The 24,673-nt window shown below is 20.5% G+C and overlaps 3 protein-coding genes across 4 annotated transcripts; all 3 read left to right on the top strand.

Annotated features, from left to right (window-relative positions):
• Positions 1-567: 567 nt before the first annotated feature.
• Positions 568-10,565, top strand: LOC122509319 (synaptic vesicle glycoprotein 2C-like). 2 transcript variants are annotated; one of them, XM_043623281.1, is made up of 11 exons: positions 631-671; positions 791-838; positions 2,867-3,028; positions 3,183-3,345; positions 5,906-6,024; positions 6,107-6,345; positions 6,531-6,860; positions 6,948-7,086; positions 9,864-10,023; positions 10,110-10,237; positions 10,312-10,557. In XM_043623281.1, exons 1-11 carry the CDS (start codon positions 665-667, stop codon positions 10,356-10,358), a joined length of 1,542 nt encoding a protein of 513 aa, XP_043479216.1. In that variant the 5' UTR covers positions 631-664; the 3' UTR covers positions 10,359-10,557. The 2 variants fall into 2 exon arrangements, with proteins under 2 accessions (XP_043479215.1, XP_043479216.1); XM_043623280.1 differs by lacking the exon at positions 6,948-7,086 and having other exon boundaries at positions 568-671; positions 6,531-6,849; positions 10,312-10,565.
• A 1,150-nt stretch (positions 10,566-11,715) lies between these two features.
• LOC122509389 (synaptic vesicle glycoprotein 2B-like) lies at positions 11,716-18,462 on the top strand. The gene is made up of 11 exons (XM_043623413.1): positions 11,716-11,954; positions 12,628-12,675; positions 14,354-14,515; positions 14,646-14,808; positions 15,269-15,390; positions 15,957-16,195; positions 16,743-17,072; positions 17,152-17,290; positions 17,490-17,649; positions 17,717-17,844; positions 18,162-18,462. The coding sequence occupies exons 1-11, from the start codon at positions 11,837-11,839 to the stop codon at positions 18,197-18,199; spliced, it is 1,647 nt and encodes a 548-aa protein (XP_043479348.1). The 5' UTR covers positions 11,716-11,836; the 3' UTR covers positions 18,200-18,462.
• A 1,275-nt stretch (positions 18,463-19,737) lies between these two features.
• Positions 19,738-24,145, top strand: LOC122509390 (synaptic vesicle glycoprotein 2B-like). The gene is made up of 11 exons (XM_043623414.1): positions 19,738-19,932; positions 20,432-20,479; positions 20,597-20,758; positions 20,950-21,112; positions 21,382-21,503; positions 21,593-21,831; positions 22,396-22,722; positions 22,879-23,020; positions 23,295-23,454; positions 23,705-23,832; positions 23,952-24,145. Exons 1-11 carry the CDS (start codon positions 19,827-19,829, stop codon positions 23,987-23,989), a joined length of 1,635 nt encoding a protein of 544 aa, XP_043479349.1. The 5' UTR covers positions 19,738-19,826; the 3' UTR covers positions 23,990-24,145.
• Positions 24,146-24,673: the final 528 nt, after the last annotated feature.

Here is a 24,673-nt window from a genome sequence, read left to right as displayed (position 1 = left end):
AAAAAATTGTTTATAAAAAGAAATATTGTAATTTTTTTTATTATTAATTGCATATATTATTAAATTAGTAAGTAATAAATGTTTTTGCTACAATAAATATTTTTTTGTAAATGAAGAATAAAACGAAAAAAATTATTTTAGAATGAAAAACAGGAGAAATTTTCCTTTTTTATTAAAAAATACAAAAGAAGTATTTTTTATTAAAAAATATAAAAGAAGTAGGATATTTTTTTATTAAAAAATACAAAAAAAGTATTTTTTATTAAAAAACAAAAAAGAATTTTTTTTTTACTAAAAAAACGTGATAGAGGAAACACGAGAAATTTTTTCTATTCCAAAACACATTCACAAAAAAAGAAGATAAAAAAATTTTACTACGCGTATTCAAATTATTTAATAATAATATTAATAAATTACAATTGACGTAAATTTCTTAGTGCCCACGAGATAAATACATACATAATATTGCATAACGCCGCATGAAAAATATCTGTACAATAAATTTCGAGTTTAAAAAATTTAAATATATTTTAAATATTCTCCGCATTATATTAATATAATAACCGACTTCAATACTAAAGCTTATGTTATTATTGTGCTTAGTTAACTTGTCAGTAAGTGTTGTAAACAGCCATTAAAAGTCTCTTTTAATAACCATCACATAATGTCCAGTAAGTTTTAATTTGCCAATCTATACAATATAAAAATAATTGAGAATTACCTGTTGTAATTTATTTCTTTATTTATTTTTTTGTAAATAAACTTTTAAAAATATGGTTTTAAATATTAGACTCAAGAATAGAGGAATCTGTTGTCGATATGGCTGTCGACGAAACCGGTGAGTTGTTTTTGTCTCAATAAATTTATATGACGGGAAAAAAAATTTACTTAAATTTGTTATATTTAGATTTTAGTTAAATCTGTAGTGTGCAAGAAAAACTGAAAATCCACATTTGGAGAATAGTAAACAAATTTTTTTTAGTAGTAAAATTATTGTAGTCAAAATTGTTTTATAAGTGATAAAATTATTGTCGTAACATTATTGTAGTAAAAATGATTTTTTATTTCTAAAACCATTGTAGTAAAATTATTATAGTCAAAATTGTTTTATTAGAAGCAAAATTATTGCAGTAATACTATTGTAGTAAAAATTGTTTTTCAGTATAGTAAAATTATTGTAGTCAAAATTGTTTTTAAGCAAAATTATTGCAGTAATACTATTGTAGTCAAAATTTTTTTTAGTTCTTTAGTGGCAAAATTATAGCAAAAAAAAAAAAAAATATTATTTTTCTAGTGATAAAATTATTGCAGTGAAAATTATTTTTTAGTAACGAATTATTGTAGTAAAATTTTTTAGTGATAAAATTATTGACGTAATTTTGTTTTAGTAAAAATGATTTTTTAGCTCCAAGACTATTGTAGTAAAAAGATTATAGTTAAAATTGTTCTTTAGTGTCAATATTATAGTAGTAAATATTATTTTTCTGTCAATAAAATTATTGCAGTAAAAATTATTTTTTAGTAACGAATTATTTTAGTCAAAATTGTTTTACTAGAAGCAAAATTATTGCATTAATACTGTTGTAGTAAAATAGTTGTAGTCAAAATTTTTTTTAGTAGTAAAATGATTGCAGTAAAAATTATTTTCTACTAACCAATTATTTTATTAAAATTTTTAAATAATAAAATTATTGTTGTAACATTATTGCAGTAAAAATGATTTTTTATTTCTAAAACTATTGTAGTAAAATGATTGTAGTCAAAATGGTTTTATAAGAAGCAAAATTATTTCAGTAATACTATTGTAGTAAATATTGATATTTAGTAGTAAATTATTGTAGTCAAAATTATTTTATTAAAAGCAGAACTGTTGCAGTAATACTATGGAAGTAAAATGATTGTAGTTAAAATTGTTTTTTAGTAGTAAAATTATTGTAATAAAAATTGTTTTATTAGAAGCAAAATTATTGCAGTAAAATTGTTTTATTAGTGATAAAATTATTGTCGTAACATTAATGCAGTAAAAATGATTTTTTGGTTCCAAAACTATTGTAGTAAAATTATTATAGTTAACATTGTTCTTTAATGTCAAAATTATAGTAGTAAATATTATTTTTCTGGTGATAAAATTATTGCAGTAAAAATTATTTTTTAGTGACGAATTATTGTAGTCAAAATTTTTTTATTAGAACCAAAATTATTGCATTAATACTATTGCAGTAAAAATTTTTTTTAGTAGTACAATTATTGTAGTAAAAATTGTTTTTAGTAACTAAATATTTTAATAAAATTTTTTAGTGATAAAATTATTGACGTAATTTTGTTTTAGTAAAAATGATTTTTTAGTTCCAAAACTATTGTAGTAAAATGATTATAGTTAAAATTGTTCTTTAGTGTCAAAATTATAGTAGTAAATATTATTTTTCTGGTTATAAAACTATTGCAGTAAAAATTATTTTTTAGTAACGCATTATTTCAGTAAAATTTTTTTGTGATAAAATTATTGTCGCAACTTTATTGTAGTAAAAATGATTTTTTAGTTCCAAAACTATTGTAGTAAAATGATTGTAATTAAAATTCTTAGTTAATGGTAAAATTATAGTAGTAAATATTATTTTTTTCTAATGGTAAAATTATTGTAGTAAAATGTTTGCAGTAAAAATTATTTTTTACTAATGAATTATTGTAGTACAAAATTTTTTAGTGATTAAATTATTGTAAAAAAAGTTATTTTTTAGTGGTAAATTATTCTAGTAAAAATTTCATCGATAGTGGTAAAATTATAGTATAGTAAAATTTGTTTTTCGTAAAATTACAGTCCATAAAAATTGTTTTTCGTAAAATTTTGCTCTTTTTCAAAAATTAGGTTTTGGAAAATTCAGTATAAAAATCACAATCATATGCCTCCTAATTTATTTAAATGCCAGTCTAAGTATCGTCAGTACTGGTTACATGCTTCCGGCGTCGTCATGTGACTTCAAAATGACGTTATTCGACAAAGGATTATTACTCACTTCATTTCTTATAGGTAATTAGAATTACAATTCTTCTCTATTTGCAGTCATTGAAAAGATAAATATTCATTCAGAAAAAAAAAGAATAATATAAACATATAGACATATATATGGAAATTACTAGTTTCTAACAACTAACAAAGAAAGTGTAAATATAAAAAATATTAGGTTCTTGTTTCAGTCCTGTCATTTGTGGCTTTTTATTTAATTACAAAGGAAGAAAATGGACACTACTGCTAACACTATTTTTTCAAGGAACTGCGGATTTTTTAATTCCAATTTTTCCCAATTATTGGATATTAATGATATTGAAATTTTTTTCCGGTTTCGGGTAAATACGAGCTATTAAATTCATTATATTACTTAATGAAATTTGTGGTAATTTATTGATAACGTAAAGTTAAATGTGAATATATTTTAGATTTTATTCATATCTGGGCATTTGAATAATTTTTAATAATCATGGATTTTTAATCAATAATTTAAATAAGATTAAAATTTCTAAATAGAAAATTTTAATAGATAAAAAGTTTTTATCTTTTTTCAAAACTAAATTGTTTGATCTTATCTTTAAAATTATTAAATAACAGGCCTCGGACTGAATTTAGAAATGAAAAAAATATCAAAAGTCTGATAAAATGTTCGTTTTATTAATTTTTCCAGTAAATAAATTGTTTTTTAAAAATTCGGTTTTGAAATAGTAGTACCATTAGTGAATTTTTGAACAAAATAAGTATAATTATTAATTTGAATTTTCCCAGAATTTTTCACGAAACAATTGTCAAATTGTTAAATTTATTTTTCTATAATTGAGTGCTTGGATACAACAAGGGGACGTACGCTCGGCGAGCCGCTTTAAAGTCAGTCAAAGGTACCGTAAAGTGTAAAAAATAAAAATTCAAAATTTTGAATTTTAAAAACTGCCATCTCATAGGAAATAGAAATGCGCATCTTTTTTTCCTTTGAAATTTCTTTAAATAATTAATATTTTTATATGATAATGGAAAAAATGTGATTAATTTTCATTGTCAAATTTCATTGAATTTTAAAATATAAATCGTCGTATCTCCGACAAAAATGAATGAATTCTTTTGATTTTTGGTATACAAATGCATTTGGACCTGTAGAAGACGACAATATCACGAAAATGTTAAAAGTAATTAATTGTTTATTGATTTTTAATTGTTAATACTGACCGGTCAAAAATAATTTTTTCTTATCTTTGGCTGCAAAAAGTATGCGGGGAACTTTAAAATTCAAACAACTTCCAGTGAGACATTTGTTTATTACGATGTAAAGAAGTTTTCTGTAAAATTGCAGAAAGATTAGTTTTATATTTACAGAAATACAATAGTTTTAAGAAAAATGCTCGCGCCGCCAACGATCCCTACCGCACAGATTTTAAGGTTAGTTGCACGGTAAAGTTTTATTTACATATAAATACATATATGTGTGTAATATTTGCATTGAATTATTTATTAACTATTACATACTATATATACAACATAGGTATAAACTTTCAATAATTTTGTAAAACATTATGTATATAAATATAAATATTACAAATAATTCTAGCAGTATATTTAATTAAATTAAGATTATTTCTGATATTTATTTTTGTTAGTATATCGTTTATTTACAACTCAATTTTTATCGACTCTATAATGTATTAAAACTATTATTTAATATGCTGTAACAACACTTAATGTCCTTTTTAATAACATATTATACGTTAAATCTAGCATAATCTAATAATATCTATTAAAATATAATAGTTCAAAATATCACAATTGTCAAAAATTGTTTAAAATAAAAATTTTTTCCAGTTTTTAAACAATAACATTGACATCTATAAACGTTTTAAAAATTTTATAATATTTAAAATAAAAACATTTCTTTTAACACAGATATTAATCTTAATTTAATTAAATACTGCTAAAATTATTTATAATATTTATATTCATATACATAATGTTTTACAAAATTATTGAAAGTTTATACCTATGTTGTATATATAGTATGTAATAGTTAATAAATAATTCAATGCAAATATTACACACATATATGTATTTATATGTAAATAAAACTTTACCGTGCAACTAACCTTAAAATCTGTGCGGTAGGGATCGTTGGCGGCGCGAGCATTTTTCTTAAAACTATTGTATTTCTGTAAATATAAAACTAATCTTTCTGCAATTTTACAGAAAACTTCTTTACATCGTAATAAACAAATGTCTCACTGGAAGTTGTTTGAATTTTAAAGTTCCCCGCATACTTTTTGCAGCCAAAGATAAGAAAAAATTATTTTTGACCGGTCAGTATTAACAATTAAAAATCAATAAACAATTAATTACTTTTAACATTTTCGTGATATTGTCGTCTTCTACAGGTCCAAATGCATTTGTATACCAAAAATCAAAAGAATTCATTCATTTTTGTCGGAGATACGACGATTTATATTTTAAAATTCAATGAAATTTGACAATGAAAATTAATCACATTTTTTCCATTATCATATAAAAATATTAATTATTTAAAGAAATTTCAAAGGAAAAAAAGATGCGCATTTCTATTTCCTATGAGATGGCAGTTTTTAAAATTCAAAATTTTGAATTTTTATTTTTTACACTTTACGGTACCTTTGACTGACTTTAAAGCGGCTCGTCGAGCGTACGTCCCCTTGTTGTATCCAAGCACTCAATTATTAACTTATTTATAAAAAGTAACTAAATAAAAAATGTAAATTACAAAAAAAACCCGAGGTTTGAAATAAATTTGCGGACTATGAGAGAGATATTTTGAAGTATTTTCAGAAAAAAAATTGAAAAATCCTTTCTGACAGTTGATATAAATTTTTATGTGTAAAAAATATTATTTTCTATATTTAACAGAGGAGCGGGACAATTATTTATTTTCACTTATATGGGTGAATGTTTACCCTCAAAGCAAAGAGATATTCTTATGTCTTTAATGGAATTATTTTGGATTATTGGAGATGCTCTTGCCTGTTGTAAGAAAATTAAAATTTTGCAAAAAACAAAAAAATTGTTTTCTTTTGAATTTAGAAAAAAAATTTCTTTTTTTCATTTTAGCATTAGGTATGGGTATTCTTCCCTTAAATATTGACATTCGGATAAATTCATATTTTTTTCGTTCTTGGAGTCTCTATATTTTGATTTGTTCAACATTAGCAATTTCTCTAGGATGTTGGCTATTATTTTTGCCTGAAACACCGAAATATTTGGCTGAAATTGGTTCTAGGGAAGAATGTCTCTTTGTTCTAAAGGATATGTACAAACAAAATACCGGCAAATCAGGAAAAGAATATTTAGTAAGATTTAAATTTTTAATTTTTAATTTTAACTTTTTGTTTATTTTTAATTTATGTTTATTTTCTTATTTTTTTAAAATTCTATTTTACATAAAAAAAAATGTTTACAAAAGTTATATAATAATTTATTATCTAATTTACATTAATTTCATTAATTTTATTGAAAAAAAAAATTTTTTTTCCAGGAAAAATTAATGAACAGTGGAAAAATTCCATTAATGGAATTAGTGAATAATAGTTATAAGAGTTTTCCAGAAAAAATTGAAAAACCTCTGATCGGTGAACAAATTATCCTTCAACTAAGGGAGATAAAAAAAATATTGAAACCGCCATTTTTGAAAAATACTTTTTTAGCATGCCTTATTGGATTCAGCATTAATTTCTCCTATGATGCATTTTATATTTGGTTTCCAGAGATATTTCAACGTTTTTCTGAATTTCAGTCGAAAAATACAAGTGCAAATTTGAAATTTTGTTCAATTTCAAATGATTTTATCAATGCAGGTGAACAATTGGTAATAACCATTTTTTTTCAATATTTAAACATCACGTCTGACTGCCTTTACAATAAGTATAAAAAATTTTTCTTTGATTTTAATTAGGAGAATGATACTTTTGAATGCAACAGTCCAATAGATACTCAAGTATTCATGACAAATTTATTATTATGTGCCTCATGTGCTCCCGCAGTATTTCCACTTTTACTTCTTGTCAATCGTTTCGGATTTAGAACTTTATTAAGTAAGGACTGCTTTCCAATTAAGTACTAATTAATTTTTTTTATTAATTAAAGTTAAAATAGTTTTATTATTATTTACAGTTATTTTTATTACTATTGTAATTATTATTAGTATTGCTTTGAACAATATAATTAAGTTAGTTAAAGTTTTATAGTTTTAATTTTTAATTTTATGTAACTAATTTAATTTTTTAATTAATCCTACTAATTAATTACTAGTTAATTATTAATAAATAAGAGAAATTACAAATTATTGCAGAAATTCAATTATCTTAAAAAATTTTACATAATAATTCTCGTCAAAATTTCAATTGTTTTTAAAAATAATAAAATTATTTTCCGAAATTCAATTATTTTCAAAAAATTCCATAAAATTATTGGCAAAATTTTAATTATTTTCAAAAATTTTTCTGAATTGAATGATTTTTATATCTATTATTTTAATAAAATTTTCCAAAGAATTAAATTTATTTAAAAAAAATTGAATAAAATTCTACGCAAACCATTAATTATTTTCATAAAATAATAAAAATTTTACAGGGATTCAATTATTTTCGTAAATAATAAAATTCTTTTTAGGAATTCAATTATTTTCGTAAATAATAAAATTCAATGCTGAATTTCAATTAGTTTCAATAAAATTTTAAGGGAATTTGTTCGAAAAGTGTAATTATTCTTAAAACTTTTATATTAAAATTCGTCGAAAGAATTCAATTATTCAAAAATTTATTGATAAAATTCTTTATGAGAATTTAATTTTGAGAAACATTCATAGTTATTCAATAAATTATTTATTTTTGTATTTAATTCATTGTAAAATAAAGAAATAAATAAATAATTGAATTCCCGTAGATTTTTCTCATAAAAAATGATTTAAAAATGAATTTTACTTAAAATTTTAGATTATAATTAAACATTAAAAGGATTATAACGTGAATTTTTAGAAATAATTGAATTTTGAAAATTTTTCATATTAAAATCTTTGAAAATTTTAATTTTTCATACAATTAACTAACAATTCTGTAGAAGAATTAGTTATTTTGAAAAAGTTTATTTCAAATTTTACTTGAAATTATATTTTTCAAGTTTTTATTTTCTAATACGTAAATTTAATAGAAGAATTTTCGAATAATAGAAATTTTGTAAAATTGAATTGTAAACAAATGAATTTAAAAATTCTTAAAGAATCTCAAAGAAAAATTCTTCTCCGAAATCCAATTATTTTCAAAAATTTTAATTATTTTTAAAAATTTTCCTGATAATTCAATGATTTTGAAATCTACTATTTTTATAAAATTTTCCAAAAGAATTCAAATATTTACAAATTTCCTATAAATTACTTCGGAATAATTCAACTATTTTCATAAATAATAAAATTTTTGCAGAGATTTTTTTATTTTCGTAAATAATAAAATTTAATTATTTTCATAAATAATAAAACTCATTGCCGAATTTCAATTATTTTTAATGAAAATTTTAATCAAGTTTCTCGAAAAATGTAATTATTCTTAAAAATTTTATATAGAAATTCGTCAAGAAAATTCAATTATTCAATTAATTATTTTTTTGTATTTAAATAATTGAATTCTAGTAGAATTTTCAAATAAAAATTTATTTAAAAATGATTTTTACTTTAAATTTTACATAATAATTGAATATTATTAGCATTTTTGTATAAATTTTTAGAAATAATTGATTTTTGAAAAGGTTTTATTTTAAAAATTGGCAAAGTTTGAATTATTTTCCAATATTTTCTTCAATTAAATTATTTTCAAATCTACTATTTTAATACAATTTTCTAAAAGAATTCAATTATTTAAAATAAATTTTACTAAAATAAATTAATTAATTTTCATAAATAATCAAATTATTTTTTAGGAATTAAATTATTTTTTATTTAAATAATCAAACTCGTGGCAAAATTTCAATTATTTTTAATACAATTTTAATCAAATTTCTCGAAAAATGTAATTATTCGTAAAAATTTTATTAAAATTCGTCAAAAGAATTCAATTAGGTATTTAAAAATTTATTGATAAAAATTTATGAGAATTCAATTTTAAGAAACATTCAATTATTCAATAAATTAATTATTTTTGTATTTAAATAATTGAATTCTCGTAGAATTTTCTAATAAAAATTGATTTAAAAATTATTTACAGATAAAAATTTTAGATAATAATTAAATATTAAAATACAATGTGGCGAGAATTTTTAGATATATTTTAATTTTGAAATTAATTTTTTTGAAAATGTTTAATTAGATTTTTTTTTATATTATTTGAAGTTTTTATTTTCTAATACGTAAATTTAATAGAAGAATTTACGAATAATTGAAATTTCGTAAAATTGAATATTGTGAACAAATGAATTTGAAAAGTCTCAAAAAGAACTTTTTTCGAAAATTAATTGATTTAAAGAAGAATTTTAGTTAAAAATTCTAGAAAATAATTTTGAAGATGTATTATATTCTTATAATATAAAATAATGATTTTATCAGTGATAGCCCTGTACTTACTGGTTAATTAACTAATTACTAGTTAATAAATTAATTACTTTTTTCTAGGTAACTAATTAATTATCAATTACAAGTTTTATTAGTTACTTAATTATTCACTAATTACTAGATAATTAACTAATTACTAATTACTATTTAATTAAGTGTTAATTAATTTATTATTTTTATTACTATTCTAATTATATTTATTAATATTATTTATTTATTATTTATTATCTTTTATTTGTTTAATTTATTTTACATTATTTTTTTTATTTTCAGTCATACATTGTTCACTGTGCTCGGTCCTGATTCTCGCTCTTTATTTTGTAAACTCATCTCTTCACATTTTAATCATATTGTGCATCTACGTACCACTGATCTCAACGAGCGTAACAATGTCAAATGCACTTTTTGTTCACATTTTCCCCACAACACACAGGTTAGGAAAAATAATTATTGTTAAAAATTTTTTTTATTTTTAAGAAAGAAGTTCAAAAAAAAAAAAAATTTTTTTTTCTGTTCTAGATCATCAGGAGTTGCTCTAACATCAATGGCATGTCGTATTGGTGCTATATTTGGCAATATGGCATTTACTTATCTCATAGATAGTCGTTGTTTTATTTATATTATTCTAATAACTCTGCAACTTGTCGGTGAGTATTTAATAAAAAATAATTGTAAAATTATATTTTTATTTTGATTGATTTTTTTTTATTTACGTTTTTAGTTGGAGCGATATCAACATTGCTAATTCGCGAGAGAAAGGATACATAATGAAATTAATCGATTTAGCATCTTAATTTATTATTCAATTACATAAGTTTATAAAATTTATATTAATTTTTACTTCACGCACTGAGAATGATTTTTTTACTTGAAAAAATTGTTATTTTTTAATAAAAAGAAAATTAAAAATTAATTTTTTCCTTTTTTGTTTACTGTATATTGTTTGTGAACCAAAAAATACATGTAACAATTAAAAAATTTATACATAATTCAAATTAATAAATAATAGGTAATGAAAATGTGAGAAATAAACTATTTTAACGTAAATTAAATTAAATAATGTAAAAATAATATAAAAATAAATAAAATATAAAATAATGAAAAATATATTAAATCAGTAAAAGAAAAAATAGAAACATAAAAAAATAATTTGCATTGAGTTAAATAAATATAATGGCATTAAAGAAATATTTATTATATTTTTCGTCTAGTAAATATTTATTTATAATTTATATTTTTTTATTTCTATTCTTTTATCTCTTCAATTGTGCACTGAAAAAAATTTCTTTCTTTCTAATAAAAATGATATATAACAAAATAAATATTTGTCTAGAATCAAATAAATATTTACTTGAATCAAATCATTTTTATTCAAATCAATTAAACAGGGTTTATTTGCTTAAAAATAATAAATTCAAATACAATTTATTTTAAATAAAATTTGATTCAAATAAAAATTATTTGATTCATAATTAATATTTATCTGATTCAAGTAAATATTTACTTGATAATAGACGAGAAATTTTTTACTTGAATCAAATAAATTTTTTTTTGCAGTTTATTTTTACGATGTTTAATACGTTTTTTCTCAAGTAATACCAGATGATGTTTGTTAATGAAAATAGTTTCTATTATTATTAATGATAAATAACAATGTATAATGAATGAATAATGACATAGTAACAGTAATTATAACAAAATATACATAAATATTATTTTTCTCATTATATCAATAAGAAATAAATAAATCTTTTTCTCTAAAATAAAATATTTTTGATGAAAAAAATAAACAAAATAGATAAAAAATTAATGTTAATTAATTGTAATTTTCTCTTCCTATCTTTTTTGCATAAGAGAAAAACATTCACGCGTTCTTTTTCCCTCCCAAGTTCTTTATATTATCAGAGGAATTAATTTCTCGGAATTGCAAAAAAAAGGAAAAAAAAACTCGTTTTTCATTTAACACAACATAGTAACAATATTATTGTGACATAATACATTGATTCTGCGCAAAGGGAGAAGAAAAAATACTTGTTTTTTTTTGTAATTAAAAAAAAAGAAACAAAATAAAAAAAAATTACGGCAGATAGAAAGATTTCTTGTTCAGTTAAGTGTGTGTATTCAAATTAGAAGAGTATGCATTGAATAATTTTTTTCTTCACAATGAAAGTTTGAAAAAAAATTTTGTTTGCTTTTTATAATAAGAATAAGATTTTGGAAAATTTTTTTTTTATTTTGCTGATGAAATGGAATTTGACAGAAAGGAAAAGACAACTTCATTCACTGTTATCGGTCCACCAATTTTGCCAATAAGTGTTATATCATCGACGGAAATTGAAAATTCATCGTTGGGGAAAAATGAAGGTTAATTTATTAATCAATTAATTAGTTTTATTTTATTCGTACTATCACTGCGCATAGGAAATTCTGTTAAATTAATAAATTAATTTATAAAAATAATTAAAAAGTAAAAATAAATAAATAAATAAAATTAAATATTAATGAAAATTTTATTTATTTATTTTCTAAAAAAAAAGAAATTAAAAAATTATTTTTAAACAGTAATTAATAATAATTTTGTTTTCTTTTTTACAAACAGCGTAAAAGTAAAAAAAAGTTGGACTACAAAATTATTAAACTTCAAATAACTTATTAAAGAAAATTTTGTAATAGTTAAAAAAAATTATTCTTATCTTATTAGTGTTTTGAAAAAAAAAAATTTTTTTTCGTTTATGTAATTATTTTTAAAATGTTCACTCACCTGTGAGTAAAGTTTATAAAAAATTGATAAGAAATAAACAGGTTTACCGATCTTTGCCCAACTTATACAAATTTATTTCTTAAATTTAAACTAAATGTCCTCAGTATTATAAAAATAAAGAATGAGTGAGTATTATTCAATTTAAACATAAAAAATTTAATAATAAATAATAAGTAAAAATTAGAAAAAGAAAAAAAAATTTTTGACTGTTTTTGCAAATTAAAATGAAGAAATGTTTAATGAATGAAAAATGATGGATATATTTATTTAATTTAGATACAAGGACAGAAGAAGAAGTAGTTGAATTGGCTATCAATGAAACTGGTGAGAATTTATTATTTCATTGCATTTCATTAATATTTATCCTAAAATTTTAATCATTGAAGTAAATAAAAAAATTTCTTTTTCGTTCAAAAATTAAAATTGAAATTACTGTAATAAAATTATAAACAAATTACTATAATTAATTATTATTAGAAATTAATCCATTTCATCCTCTTTCAGAATCTGCAAAAAAATTATCTTTTGACTTAAAGTTAAATATTTATAATTGTTTAAACAAAATAAACAACCTTATAAACAAATTCAGAATTAGTAACAAATGAAAGTGAAAAGTTATCATTTTTTTCTATTTGAATCTTGAAACTAAAATTTACCTACTAATATTTTTCAATAAAGTCATAAATAATTGTTGTAAACAAAATTTATTGTTAATAAATAATTTGTTTACAACAATTGTTTATAGTTTTGTTAAAAAATACTAAGAATTAAATTTAAGTTTCAAGATTTATTAATCCTATATAGTTAAAAGAATAGTGGAAGATAAAACGATTTTTTTTCATACTTAATTGTTGTTAATATTTATTCACAACACTTTGTTTACAACAATTGTTTAAAATTTTATTAAAAAATATTAATAGGTAAATTTAAGTATCAAGATTCAATAATCCTATAGAAAAAAATATCGAAAGAGAAGAGTAATCTTTTCAATTTTATTTGTTGCTAATTCGGAATTTGTTTATAAATTTGTTACACAATTTTCATCTCAAAGATTCTTTTAGAAAACTGTAAAAAAAAATCGGTGGAGGAAGGAACTAATTTTTTCAGCTTCAATTGTTCTCAATTCTTAATTTGTTTGTAAAATTATTTCTAACATTGTTAAATAATAATATTAAACAAGTTTTAACTTCAACATTCATTGTCACTAAAAAAATAAGAGCGATATGAATAAAAAAAATGTTTTTCGATAATATTTGTGTCTTTCAAATAATAATTTGTTTTTAAAAATTTTAAATACATAGTTTAAAGTATTGTTAAATATTAGTAATAAAAATATAATACAATATTAGTAGTAAAATTTTGTATTTTGTTATTTCAAATTCTTTCTGAAGCGATTTCAAATCGAAAATATAATTTCAATGAAATTCTCTTTTGTCCTATTTTTGTTTAAACAATCTTAACTTTTTATCCTTAAGTCAAAAGTTAAATTTTCTTATGTAGATTCTAAAATTGGACAGAAAAATACATAATAAACTCAATATATTTTTAGCCCACAATTTTTTTTTATTTTAAACTATAATTTAAATTAATTTTTTTAATTGCAAAGAGTTGTTTGTTAATAAAATTCGAATAATGTATTTTTTTTAGTCTAATTATAGTAAATTATGAAAAAAATTTATTTTTGTTTATTCTATTTTATTTTTAGTTTATGATCCATAACTTCCGAACGTTCAAATGAACGGAATTTTTTGCGAATATAAATATTTTCAAAAAATACAAATTGTTATAAAAAACAAAAATAAAATTAAATATTTAGGATCTTTATAATTTTTTTTTTTAATATTTGACGCAATTCCAATATAATTGGAATTTGAAGAAGAAATAAATAAATTTCGTTCATTTGAACGTTCAGAACTTTAGGGACTTTTTTTTTCTTTTTGTTTTATAGAAAATTATTTGTTGCAAAAAAAAAATGTAAATTTTAATTTATTTTAAAATGCAGGTTTTGGAAAGTTCAATATAAAAGTAACAGTAATATGCTTTCTAATTTATTTAAATATTAGTCTAAGTACAGTAAGTACTGGCTTTGTACTTCCGGCAGCTGCATGTGATCTGCAAATGAGTACTGTTGATAAAGGATTATTGAGCAGTTCATATTTTATAGGTATAGATTTTTTTTTGTGTTTAAAATCAGAATTTAAAAATTTTTGAATGTTTATATTTAAAAATAAAAATTTGATTATTAAAATAGCAATTATATAATAAACAAATTAATAATTATTTTAAACAATCAGGTTCTTGTTTTAGTGCATTGATTTGTGGATTTTTAGCCAATTTAAAGGGTAGAAAATGGCTTCTAATAGTTTCATTGTTCCTTCAAGGAAATGCCGATTTACTGCAATCAATTGTCTCCAATTATTGGATAATAATGGGATTGAAATTTATATCCGGTTTTGCGTAATTATACAAATTATTAATTTTTTTTCACTTCACAAGAAAAACGATTTTATTTTCTATTCATCAAGAGTTAAACATTATTTTGATATTTAAAAAAAAATATTTTTATATTTTCTAAAATTGTATTTTTATATTTTTGAAAAATAGTATTTTCATATTTTTCTAAAATATTATTTTTATATTTTTGAAAAATATATTTTTATACTTTTGAAAAATATATTTTTTTAAATTTTTTAAAATATTATTTTTACATTTTCGAAAATTATATTTTTATATTTATTAAAATATTATTTTTATATTATCGAAAATGGTAATTTTATAATGTTTTTTTTATTATTTTCTATATTTATTTCTTTAAACATTTTCTGTAGGTACTAATTTCTGTAAATATTTTCTGCAATAATTTCTTTGATAATTTTTTTTTCAATATTTGATTCATTTTGTTTTTATATTTTTATAGAGGAACGGGACAATTGATTACTGTATTTACCTATTTAAGTGAATGCATTCCTTTGAAGCAAAGAAAATCACTTTTATCATTAATGGAATTTTTTTGGATTTCTGGTCACGGTGTGGCGTCAGGTTTGTTAATGTCTTTTTTAATTAAATTATTTTTTTTTTTATTATATTATTCAACTTAATAAATTTTGTTCACAAAATTATAAGTTGTTTTTGAAATAAAAAACAATTTGCATAATTTCTATTTCTTAATCACAATTCTAATTTCTTTTTTAGAAGTAAAAAACAAATTTTTTTTTTTAAATTCGATTTGTCAATTACAATTATTATTAATGGAAAATAAAATTGAGAATATTAAGACTTTTATAAAACAATGGAAAGAAATTTTCATAATTTTAATTTGTCAATCATATTTTTTTGTTAGAAAATTTTTAATATTTTTAGTTAAAAAATGAGAAAGAGAAATTCTTCAAATTTTTTTTTATTATATATTATCGCAAGGATTTTTTTATTTCTAAAAAAAAATCCAAGACCTTCTCATTTTTTAAGCGAATGTAAAAATTCGAAAATTTAATAAAATTCCAAGTATTCTTTTATAAAGTTTGAAAATTTGCATAATTATTATTACTCTGGCCAATTTAAAATATTTTTTTAAATAAAAATTTAATTATATACTTTTTTTATTACAGCTCTAGCATATGGAATTATTCCATTAGAATTTCAATTTCAAAAGAAATATTTTTCCTTTCAATCATGGAATCTTTATATTTTAATTTGCTCACTGCCCGGTATTATTCTTGGCTTTTGGTTAATTTGTTTTCCCGAAAGTCCAAAATATTTGGCAGAAATGGGTTCAAATGAAAAATTATTACAAGTCCTCATTGAAATGTATGAACAAAATAATCGAAAATCTGCACGAGAATATATAGTGAGTATAAAAAAATAATAATAACCACTGATTATTTAAATTTTTTCCTTCTACAAATTTACTGTTAATTTCCTTTTTTTTCTATTCCTACAACTGATGACATCACTTTTGAAAATATAGGTATAATTAAAATTACCGTTTTTTAATTATTTCTGTATAAATAAAATTTTATTTTATTTTTAAAAAGAAATTGACTTATAAAAAAAATTTTATCTATTAAAAACAGTTTTTAATTATTTTGTAATAAAAAGAAATAAATGAATTGGAATTTATTAAATTAAAAAATTAAAAATGTTTATGACAAACTATTAAATTATTGTTATGAATAAATTATTTATTAATTAATAATCATTAATTAATAATAAGTTAATATAATAATATAATGCGCATTTGGTCTTGTAAAATGAAAAGAAAATATTAAAATAAAATACAAATATAGAATAAAAATGAAAATATATATAAGATAAAAAAATAAAAAATATTTGATTAAAAAAATAAAATAAAAAATATATAATTAAAAATAAGAAAAATTATTTTTCTTTTTCAGGAAAAGCTTGTTAATAATGAAAACACGTCATTGATGAAATTGGTAAATCGTTCGCGTGACAAGGGGGTGACAGTAAATAAATTATCATTTTTCAAAGAGAAATTATTAATGGAATTAAGACATACTAAAACAGTGTTAAAGCGACCACTTTTAATTAATACTTGTTTCGCTTGTTTTACTGCATTTTGTGTAACGGCATCTTATTTTGCAATTTATCTTTGGTTACCGGAAATTTTTCAACGAGTCGTTGAATTTGAGGAAAACAGTAAAAATGAGACATTAAGTTTCTGTGCTGTCTCACGTGATCTTCAATTTTCTATGAAAAACAAGGTATTATATTGTTATAATTTTTTTTTATTATTATATTAAATTTAAGTATTTATTTTAATTAATTAATTTTGTCAATTAGGAAACTGATCCATTTCTTTGTAACGGAACAGTGGACACTAAAGTTTTTATTTATAATTTATTACTGTGCGCATCTTGTGTTCCTGCAATTTTTCCAGTATTATATTTCGTGGCTCGATATGGCTTCAAAATTTTATTAGGTAACCGAAAATTATTAATCGAAATTATTAATATATATATATTTTTTTATTATTATCATTATTTTTTTTATTTTTTCATTATTTTAATTATTTAAAAATAAAAAAATAATAATTATTAAAATTTTTTTATTTTATTTTTATTGAAAATAATAATTATTACTTTTTGATATTAAATATTTATTGTTTCTTTTTCTCGCAGCATTAACTTCGATTCTTTGCTCGGGCGTCGTGTTTGGTCTCTATTTTGTTAATTCTTCTCTTCAAATTTTAATTCTTCTTTGCGTTTACTTGCCATTAATATCAGTCTGCATTACTATTTCATTTGCACTGTTTGTTTCAATTTTTCCCACAAATCTCAGGTAAATATTTTGCAAACAAATTAAAAAAAAAAAAATGACATAATTAAATAAATAATTTTTTTTTTAGATCATCGGGAGTTACATTAACTTCTCTTTCCTCTCGTCTGGGGGCCTCATTTGGCAATATTATATTCAGTTATCTCATAGAACAATATTGCTTCGAATTTATCATACTCGTAACTATTCTACTTGTTGGTTAGTACTTTTTACTATATTATATTCTGCTTTTTATTTTTTTAATGAACTTTACGATAATGATTAATTAATTACCGTATTAATAAAATACCGCACTAATTAATTACTTACATTATTAATTAATCACCAATTAATTAATCGCTTGTTGAAAATAACCGTATTAATTAATCATCTGTTAATTAATCAGCTGTTAATTAATAGATGTATTAAGTAATCGCTTATTTTAATAAATTATCAATTGATTTATCAATTAATTAGCTTTTTCATTTTTTTATAAACTTAATAATTTATTCACGTCTTTTATTTATCTTTTTTAGTTTCAGCGATATCAACAATAATAATTCAAGAAAGATAAACGTTTCATTGCTCCTAGATCGATGAGTTGTTTAACATCTACATCTAATTTCATTGCCATAGTTAATTATTATCAATTCTTTGATAAATAGTATTTAACTTGTTGTTTTTTTTCATATCTGTTTAATTTAAAGTAAATTGTATTATAAATATTATATATTATGACAATTGTAGTTATAATTAAATTGTAGACAATTTCTGTATATTTGTAAATGTAAACCAATTTCAATAGGTAAGAAAAATTGCCTAATTGTAACAGTTGTATTGTACCTGAATAAAAGATTAAATAAAATATTTTTTTCTATAGAAGAAAAATTATTTATACATTCATTATTTCTACAACAACTTTTATAAATTTCTCTAGCATTAGATATGCGCGTTTTTCCTTGTTTACAAAAGAAAAATGAAATAAACAAAAGAAATAAAATATCTATGAATTAAAAATTTTTGTACAAAATATTTTATTACTCACAAAAAAAATGCGAATAAAATAAAAAAAAGGACAGAGAATTAAATACAAAAATTTAATTAATTAATTAATATTAATTTACAACTATTATCAAAATAGATTTGTAATAAATGCAAAACGGTATTTTTAGTTATTATCCCCACGTTACCTTGATAGATTTTTAGTACAGTTCCATTCAACATTTTTTTAAACTTTATAGCTTTTACTGTATATTTAAAAAAAGAAACAAGTAAATCTACTTCACTTTAAAAAATTAACTTTTAAATTTTATTCAACACTAAAAAGTCGTCAAAATGTAAAGCTCAAAATTTTTTTGTTTCATTATTCTTATCTAAACGCTTGTCAAGAACAAATTGCATGCAAAAGATTATTAAAAGACATTGTAATTAAGAATATAATTTTACAAAGCAAAATTATAATCTTATCTAAAAACGAATTTTTGCACAACTTTGCATGCGAAAATTATTATTAAAGACAAAACTATGAATTAAGTTTTTTTTGTTGAAAATTATACATTCAATTTTTAATGGACATGCTAATAATCAAAAGCAGGCCTAATTACAAGTAATAATTCAAATGTTCAAAAATTTTTTATGTAAAATTTACTGAGATCTAATCGAAAATTAATTAAATTTTTAAATAATTGTAAATTGATGTAATTAAATAATCGTAAATTGATGTAATTAAATAATTATCGTTTATAGTAAATAATCGTTTAAGGAAACAACAAATCTTTTTAAAACACTGCAAAACTAGTGCGTGAGAAATTATAGCAAACTTTTGTGCTTTAGTGTACTTAATAGAAGTCACAAGCCAAGTCAGTAATCGGAGTAAGAGCATCATTGTTCGATAACTATCATTTTGCGTCCATAATAGTGTGAAATTCATAATGTGCATCTTTACATGAAATGTTAATATCGTTATCTCAATATTTTTAAAATATCTTTTTTTATTAACCATTTTTATTTTTTCTATTGTTCTTTATTTATTTTTTATTTTTATCTACTATTAATTGTTTTTTTCTTTGTATCTTATATTTTATATTTTATATTTTGTATTTTATAATTTGTATTTTATACTTTGTATTTTATATTTTGTGTTTTATATTTTGTGTTTTTTATTCAAAATATTTCCCAGTAAAAATTATTGTATTTCAAAAATGCAAAATTTAGAAGAAATTATACCGTTAAAAGTGAATCCACGGATTAATGATTCATCTAATATTGAAACAGAATTAATTCATGACATTCCAGAGGAGAAGGAAGGTAAGAAAGAATTAGTAATTTCTACTATACATTATTATCATAATTACGTAATTATATAAATTTTACAACAAAAAAGTTGTGACACATATTTTTTTTTCTTACAAAAATCGAAAATTTAAGTAAGAAATTTAATAATTATTTCTGCGTTTAAATCGACTATTAATAATAGTTATTTAATTACTATTTTCTTACTTTATTAATAAGTAAATTATTAACTAATAAATAAATAAGTAAATAATAACAATTGAAATATTAAAATAAAAAAAATAATAATAAAATAATAAATAAATCAGCTGCTATCTACTATCTAAATTTATTATTACTCAGAATTATCTACTTCATTATTTGTATTATTTATTATTATTATTAAAATTATATTAATTAAGAATAATATTTTAATAATATTAATAAATTTCATTAGTTATTTAATTCTAGTTAGTTATTAATAACTTTTTATTTTGTTGTCTCTTTGCTATACACATTATATTTTTTTTTTTAGATGCACGAATTGATGAAGCAATCGTTGAATTGGCTATCAATGAAACTGGTTAGCATAATTATTTATTGAATAAAATAATATTTTAGCAGATTTTTAAATATTTTACGCAATAAAAATTTATATAGAATATACCAAATTTATGCAATTTTGAAATTTTTTTATTAGGTTTTGGAAAATTCAGCATAAAAGTAACAATAATATGCTTTCTAATTTATTTGAATATTAGTCTTTGCACTACATATACAGGATTTATACTTCCGTCAGCAGCGTGTGATCTCAAAATGAGTACAGTTGAAAAAGGATTATTGAGCACGTCATTTTTCATAGGTATAATTAATTTATTAAAAATTTTACATTCAAATAAAAATTTCGCACTTTAGGAAAAATGTATGATAAAATTATTTTATTTTTTTTTATTATTTATTCTTTTTTTTTATTTATTTACTATTTATAAACAATTTTTAAGTTAAGAAAATTATATTAATTTTAACAGTTAATTAAAATTTTTGAAACAATAGGTTCTTGTTTTAGTTCGGTGATTTCTGGATTTTTAGCAAATTTAAAAGGTCGTAAATGGATTTTAACGATATCATTATTCATGCAAGGAATTTCTGATTTATTGCAAGCGATTGTGCCTAATTATTCGACAATAATGGGATTGAAATTTATTTCCGGCTTTGCGTAATTACATATTTTTCATTAATAATAAATTTTATAAATTTTTTTAATGTTTAAATAAAAGATAAAAAAATATACATATAAATAAAAAATATAGAAGTAAATAAATATATAAATAAAAAAATAAATATACAAATAAAAAATATAGCAATAAAAAATATAGAAATAAAAATAATATTTAGATGGAATTTATTTTTCAATAATTTCTATAATTTACACTCTAACTATTATAATATTTTATTCCTAATGTTTGGAAGTTTATCTTATTTTAGAGCATCAGGACAATTGATGACAATTTTCACCTACTTGAGTGAATGTCTTCCCATTAAGCAAAGAAAATTTCTTCTATCGTTTATGGAATTTTTTTGGATTTGCGGTCACGGTGTTGCGTCCAGTCAGTAAATTTACACAAAAATTCTCCCCCCAATTAAAACAATATTTTCAAATTATTCATAAATAAATGAACATTTTTTTTAATTACAGTTCTGGGATTTTTCATTATTCCCTTAGAATTTGAAATGAACTGGCAATATTTTTACTTCCGCTCTTGGAATCTTTATATTCTCATTTGTTCATTGCTTGGAATTTTTCTTGGCTTTTGGATAATTACCTTTCCGGAAACTCCAAAATATTTGGCGGAAATGGGTCGTCGAGATGAATTTCTCAAGGTTCTCGTCAAAATGTATGGGGAAAATTTGGGAAAATCGAAAAAGGAGTACGTGGTATGAATTATTATACAATAATAATAATTAATTCTAAGACTAAACAAAATGATTAATAAAAAATATCGAAAATTAAAGTAAATTAAAATTTGAAATCGGTTTATATTAATTTCGAAACTTTATTAATTTGATTATAAATAATTATAGAATTACGAATATTGACGAACATCTTGAGATTCAATATGGAGTTGATACTCTCCACCTGCGAACGCCAAGGTCACCGCTAGATGGCAGTTTGTTTGGTAAAATCTGATTTTTCGCCATCTAGTGGCGACCTTGGCGTTCTCAAGTGGAGAAATTAAACCACAATTTTATTCCTCAAAAAATTATTTATAACTAAAAAAGTGTTACGAAAAATATTATGACAATTTTCATACTGTTTTTTATTTCTAAATTCAAAACCAAGGCCTGAAATATTCATTGATATTCACCATTCTTACGATTTATATTTGTCACGAAGTATTTTATTTCATAAAAAAGAAAACGTTTTTTAATAATTAATAAATTAACAAACAAAAAAATTTAGAAACGAAATAAATAACACCAATTTATTTTATTTTTAAGGAAACATTAATGAAGAGTGGAAATTCATTTCTCATGAAAGTTGCAAGTCATGAACAGAACAAATTTGTAGCTTTAAATAAAAATTCAGTGACTGGAAATTTTTTACTGGAATTGAAACAAATTGGAAGTGTTTTAAAAGCACCATATTTTAAAAATACTTTTTTGGCCTGTATCACTGGTTTTTGTGTTCCGGCCGGTTATTATGCATTATATCTCTGGTTACCTGAGATTTTTCAACGATTCGCAGATTTTGAGGCGAAGAATAAAAATGAAAAACCCAATTTTTGTAAAGTTTCTCGCGAAATTCATTCTTCTTTGACTGATGGGGTATGATTAAATTTTTTTAAATACAAATAAATTCATCAAGTATTAATATAATTATTATTAAATTATCAATGGAATTTAATTTAATTATTAATTAAATATTAATTACTATTTTCGTTTATAATTTTGCAATATTGATATAGGAAATTTAATTTTCAGATTCATGAAATTCCTCCTGTTTGTGATAGAACAATAGATACTGAAGTATTTATTAATAATTTATTGTTATGTGCCTCTTGTATTCCTGCCATTTTTCCCGTATTATGTTTAGTTCATCGTTTCGGATTCAAATTTTTATTGGGTGAGAAAAAAAATTTTGATTTCAGATAATTTTAAATTATTCAAAAAATGTTTACATATAATTTATGAATACGTATTTTCTAAATAATTTATTACTAAGTATTTTACTTATATATTGTAAATAAATATTTATTTTTAGTTTTTATTTATTTATTTTTAGTTTATATTTATTTATTTATGTTTTACTTATTTATTTTTATTTTATTTTTAGTTTATATTTATTTATTTATGTTTTATTTTTTATTTTTAGTTTAATGATTATTATATTCTTCCAGGTGGCATGTGTCTTATTTGTTCGGCTGTTGTTGTCGGCATTTATTTCGTTAATTCCTCTCTACAAAATTTAATTCTTCTCTGCATCTACTTGCCACTGATATCAGTCTGCATTACTTTAACATTCGCCCTGTTTGTTACAATTTTTCCCACAAATCTCAGGTTTAAAAAAATTTTCTTTCAGTTTTCTTTTATTTTATTTTAATAGTTAGATTTTATTTTATTCTATTAATTAGACTTTATTCTATTCTATTAATTAGATTTTATTTTATTCTAATATTAGATTTTATTTTATCCTAACAATTTAGATTTTATTTTATCCTAACAATTAGATTTTATTTTACTCTAAAAATGAAAAAAAAATCTTATATACATAAATACAAATAATAATTGCATCTAATTATTTTTCTAGATCATCGGGAGTAACATTGACTACTTTTTCCTCTCGTATTGGATCTGCTTTCGGCAATATTATTTTCAGTTACCTTATAAACGAATATTGCTTGCAATTTATCATCCTCGTTGCTCTTTTACTCGTCGGTCAGTGCAATTTATTATTACTGTACTATTATTAATATAATTAATTATTAATTATTATTTATAATTATTAATTAATCAACTCGTTAATTATTTGCTAATAATCCATTTTTAAAAATTAGTTTCAGCAGTCACGACAATGTTGATCCACGAAAGATGAGATTTCTGATAGTTTTACTTTTCTAAATATGAAGATCAAAAGATAGAAGAAATTATTAATGTAGTGCAATATTATAATTAGTAAGAGTAATTATAATATTACTTAAAAATTATAAGTATTATTACCAATACTAATTTGTTATTACACAAATTAATAGCAATACGATTAATGCTACTAATTTTTATAATTAATATAATTATTTTCAGTAATTATAATAATATTATTTTAGAGATTTTTAACTTATTACAATACTATTATTATAATTATTCACACTAATTACAATAATATTAATTTAATTATTTATAGTAATTATAATAATATTATTACAATTACCATAATATTATTACAATTATAATAATATTATTAAAATTACCATAATATTATTACAATTACTATTAATATGGTAGAATAAAAAAATCAAATTTATATTGCTAAAATAAATTATATTTTTTATTATTTCTCTGACAATGTTTTTCTTTGTTTACAATTATTCGTATCTTCGTAAGGCATCTTTACTATTTCTAATGTTATACTGAATAAATTATATACAGACGAGATTTTTTTAAATTTATTACAGACATTCATTATTTAAATACATACTGTGATTTAAATGCTATATAATTTTCTTTAAAACAATTTTTATTTTATTTTATTATTCTCTCACAATGTATCATAAATGGGAGA

The sequence above is a fragment of the Leptopilina heterotoma genome, unplaced genomic scaffold, assembly GCF_015476425.1.
Source record: "Leptopilina heterotoma isolate Lh14 unplaced genomic scaffold, ASM1547642v1 Lhet_60, whole genome shotgun sequence".
Taxonomy (NCBI): Eukaryota; Metazoa; Arthropoda; class Insecta; order Hymenoptera; family Figitidae; genus Leptopilina; species Leptopilina heterotoma.
The sequence above is the reverse complement of the archived record's forward strand: the minus strand, read 5'-3'. Positions and strand labels throughout refer to the sequence as shown.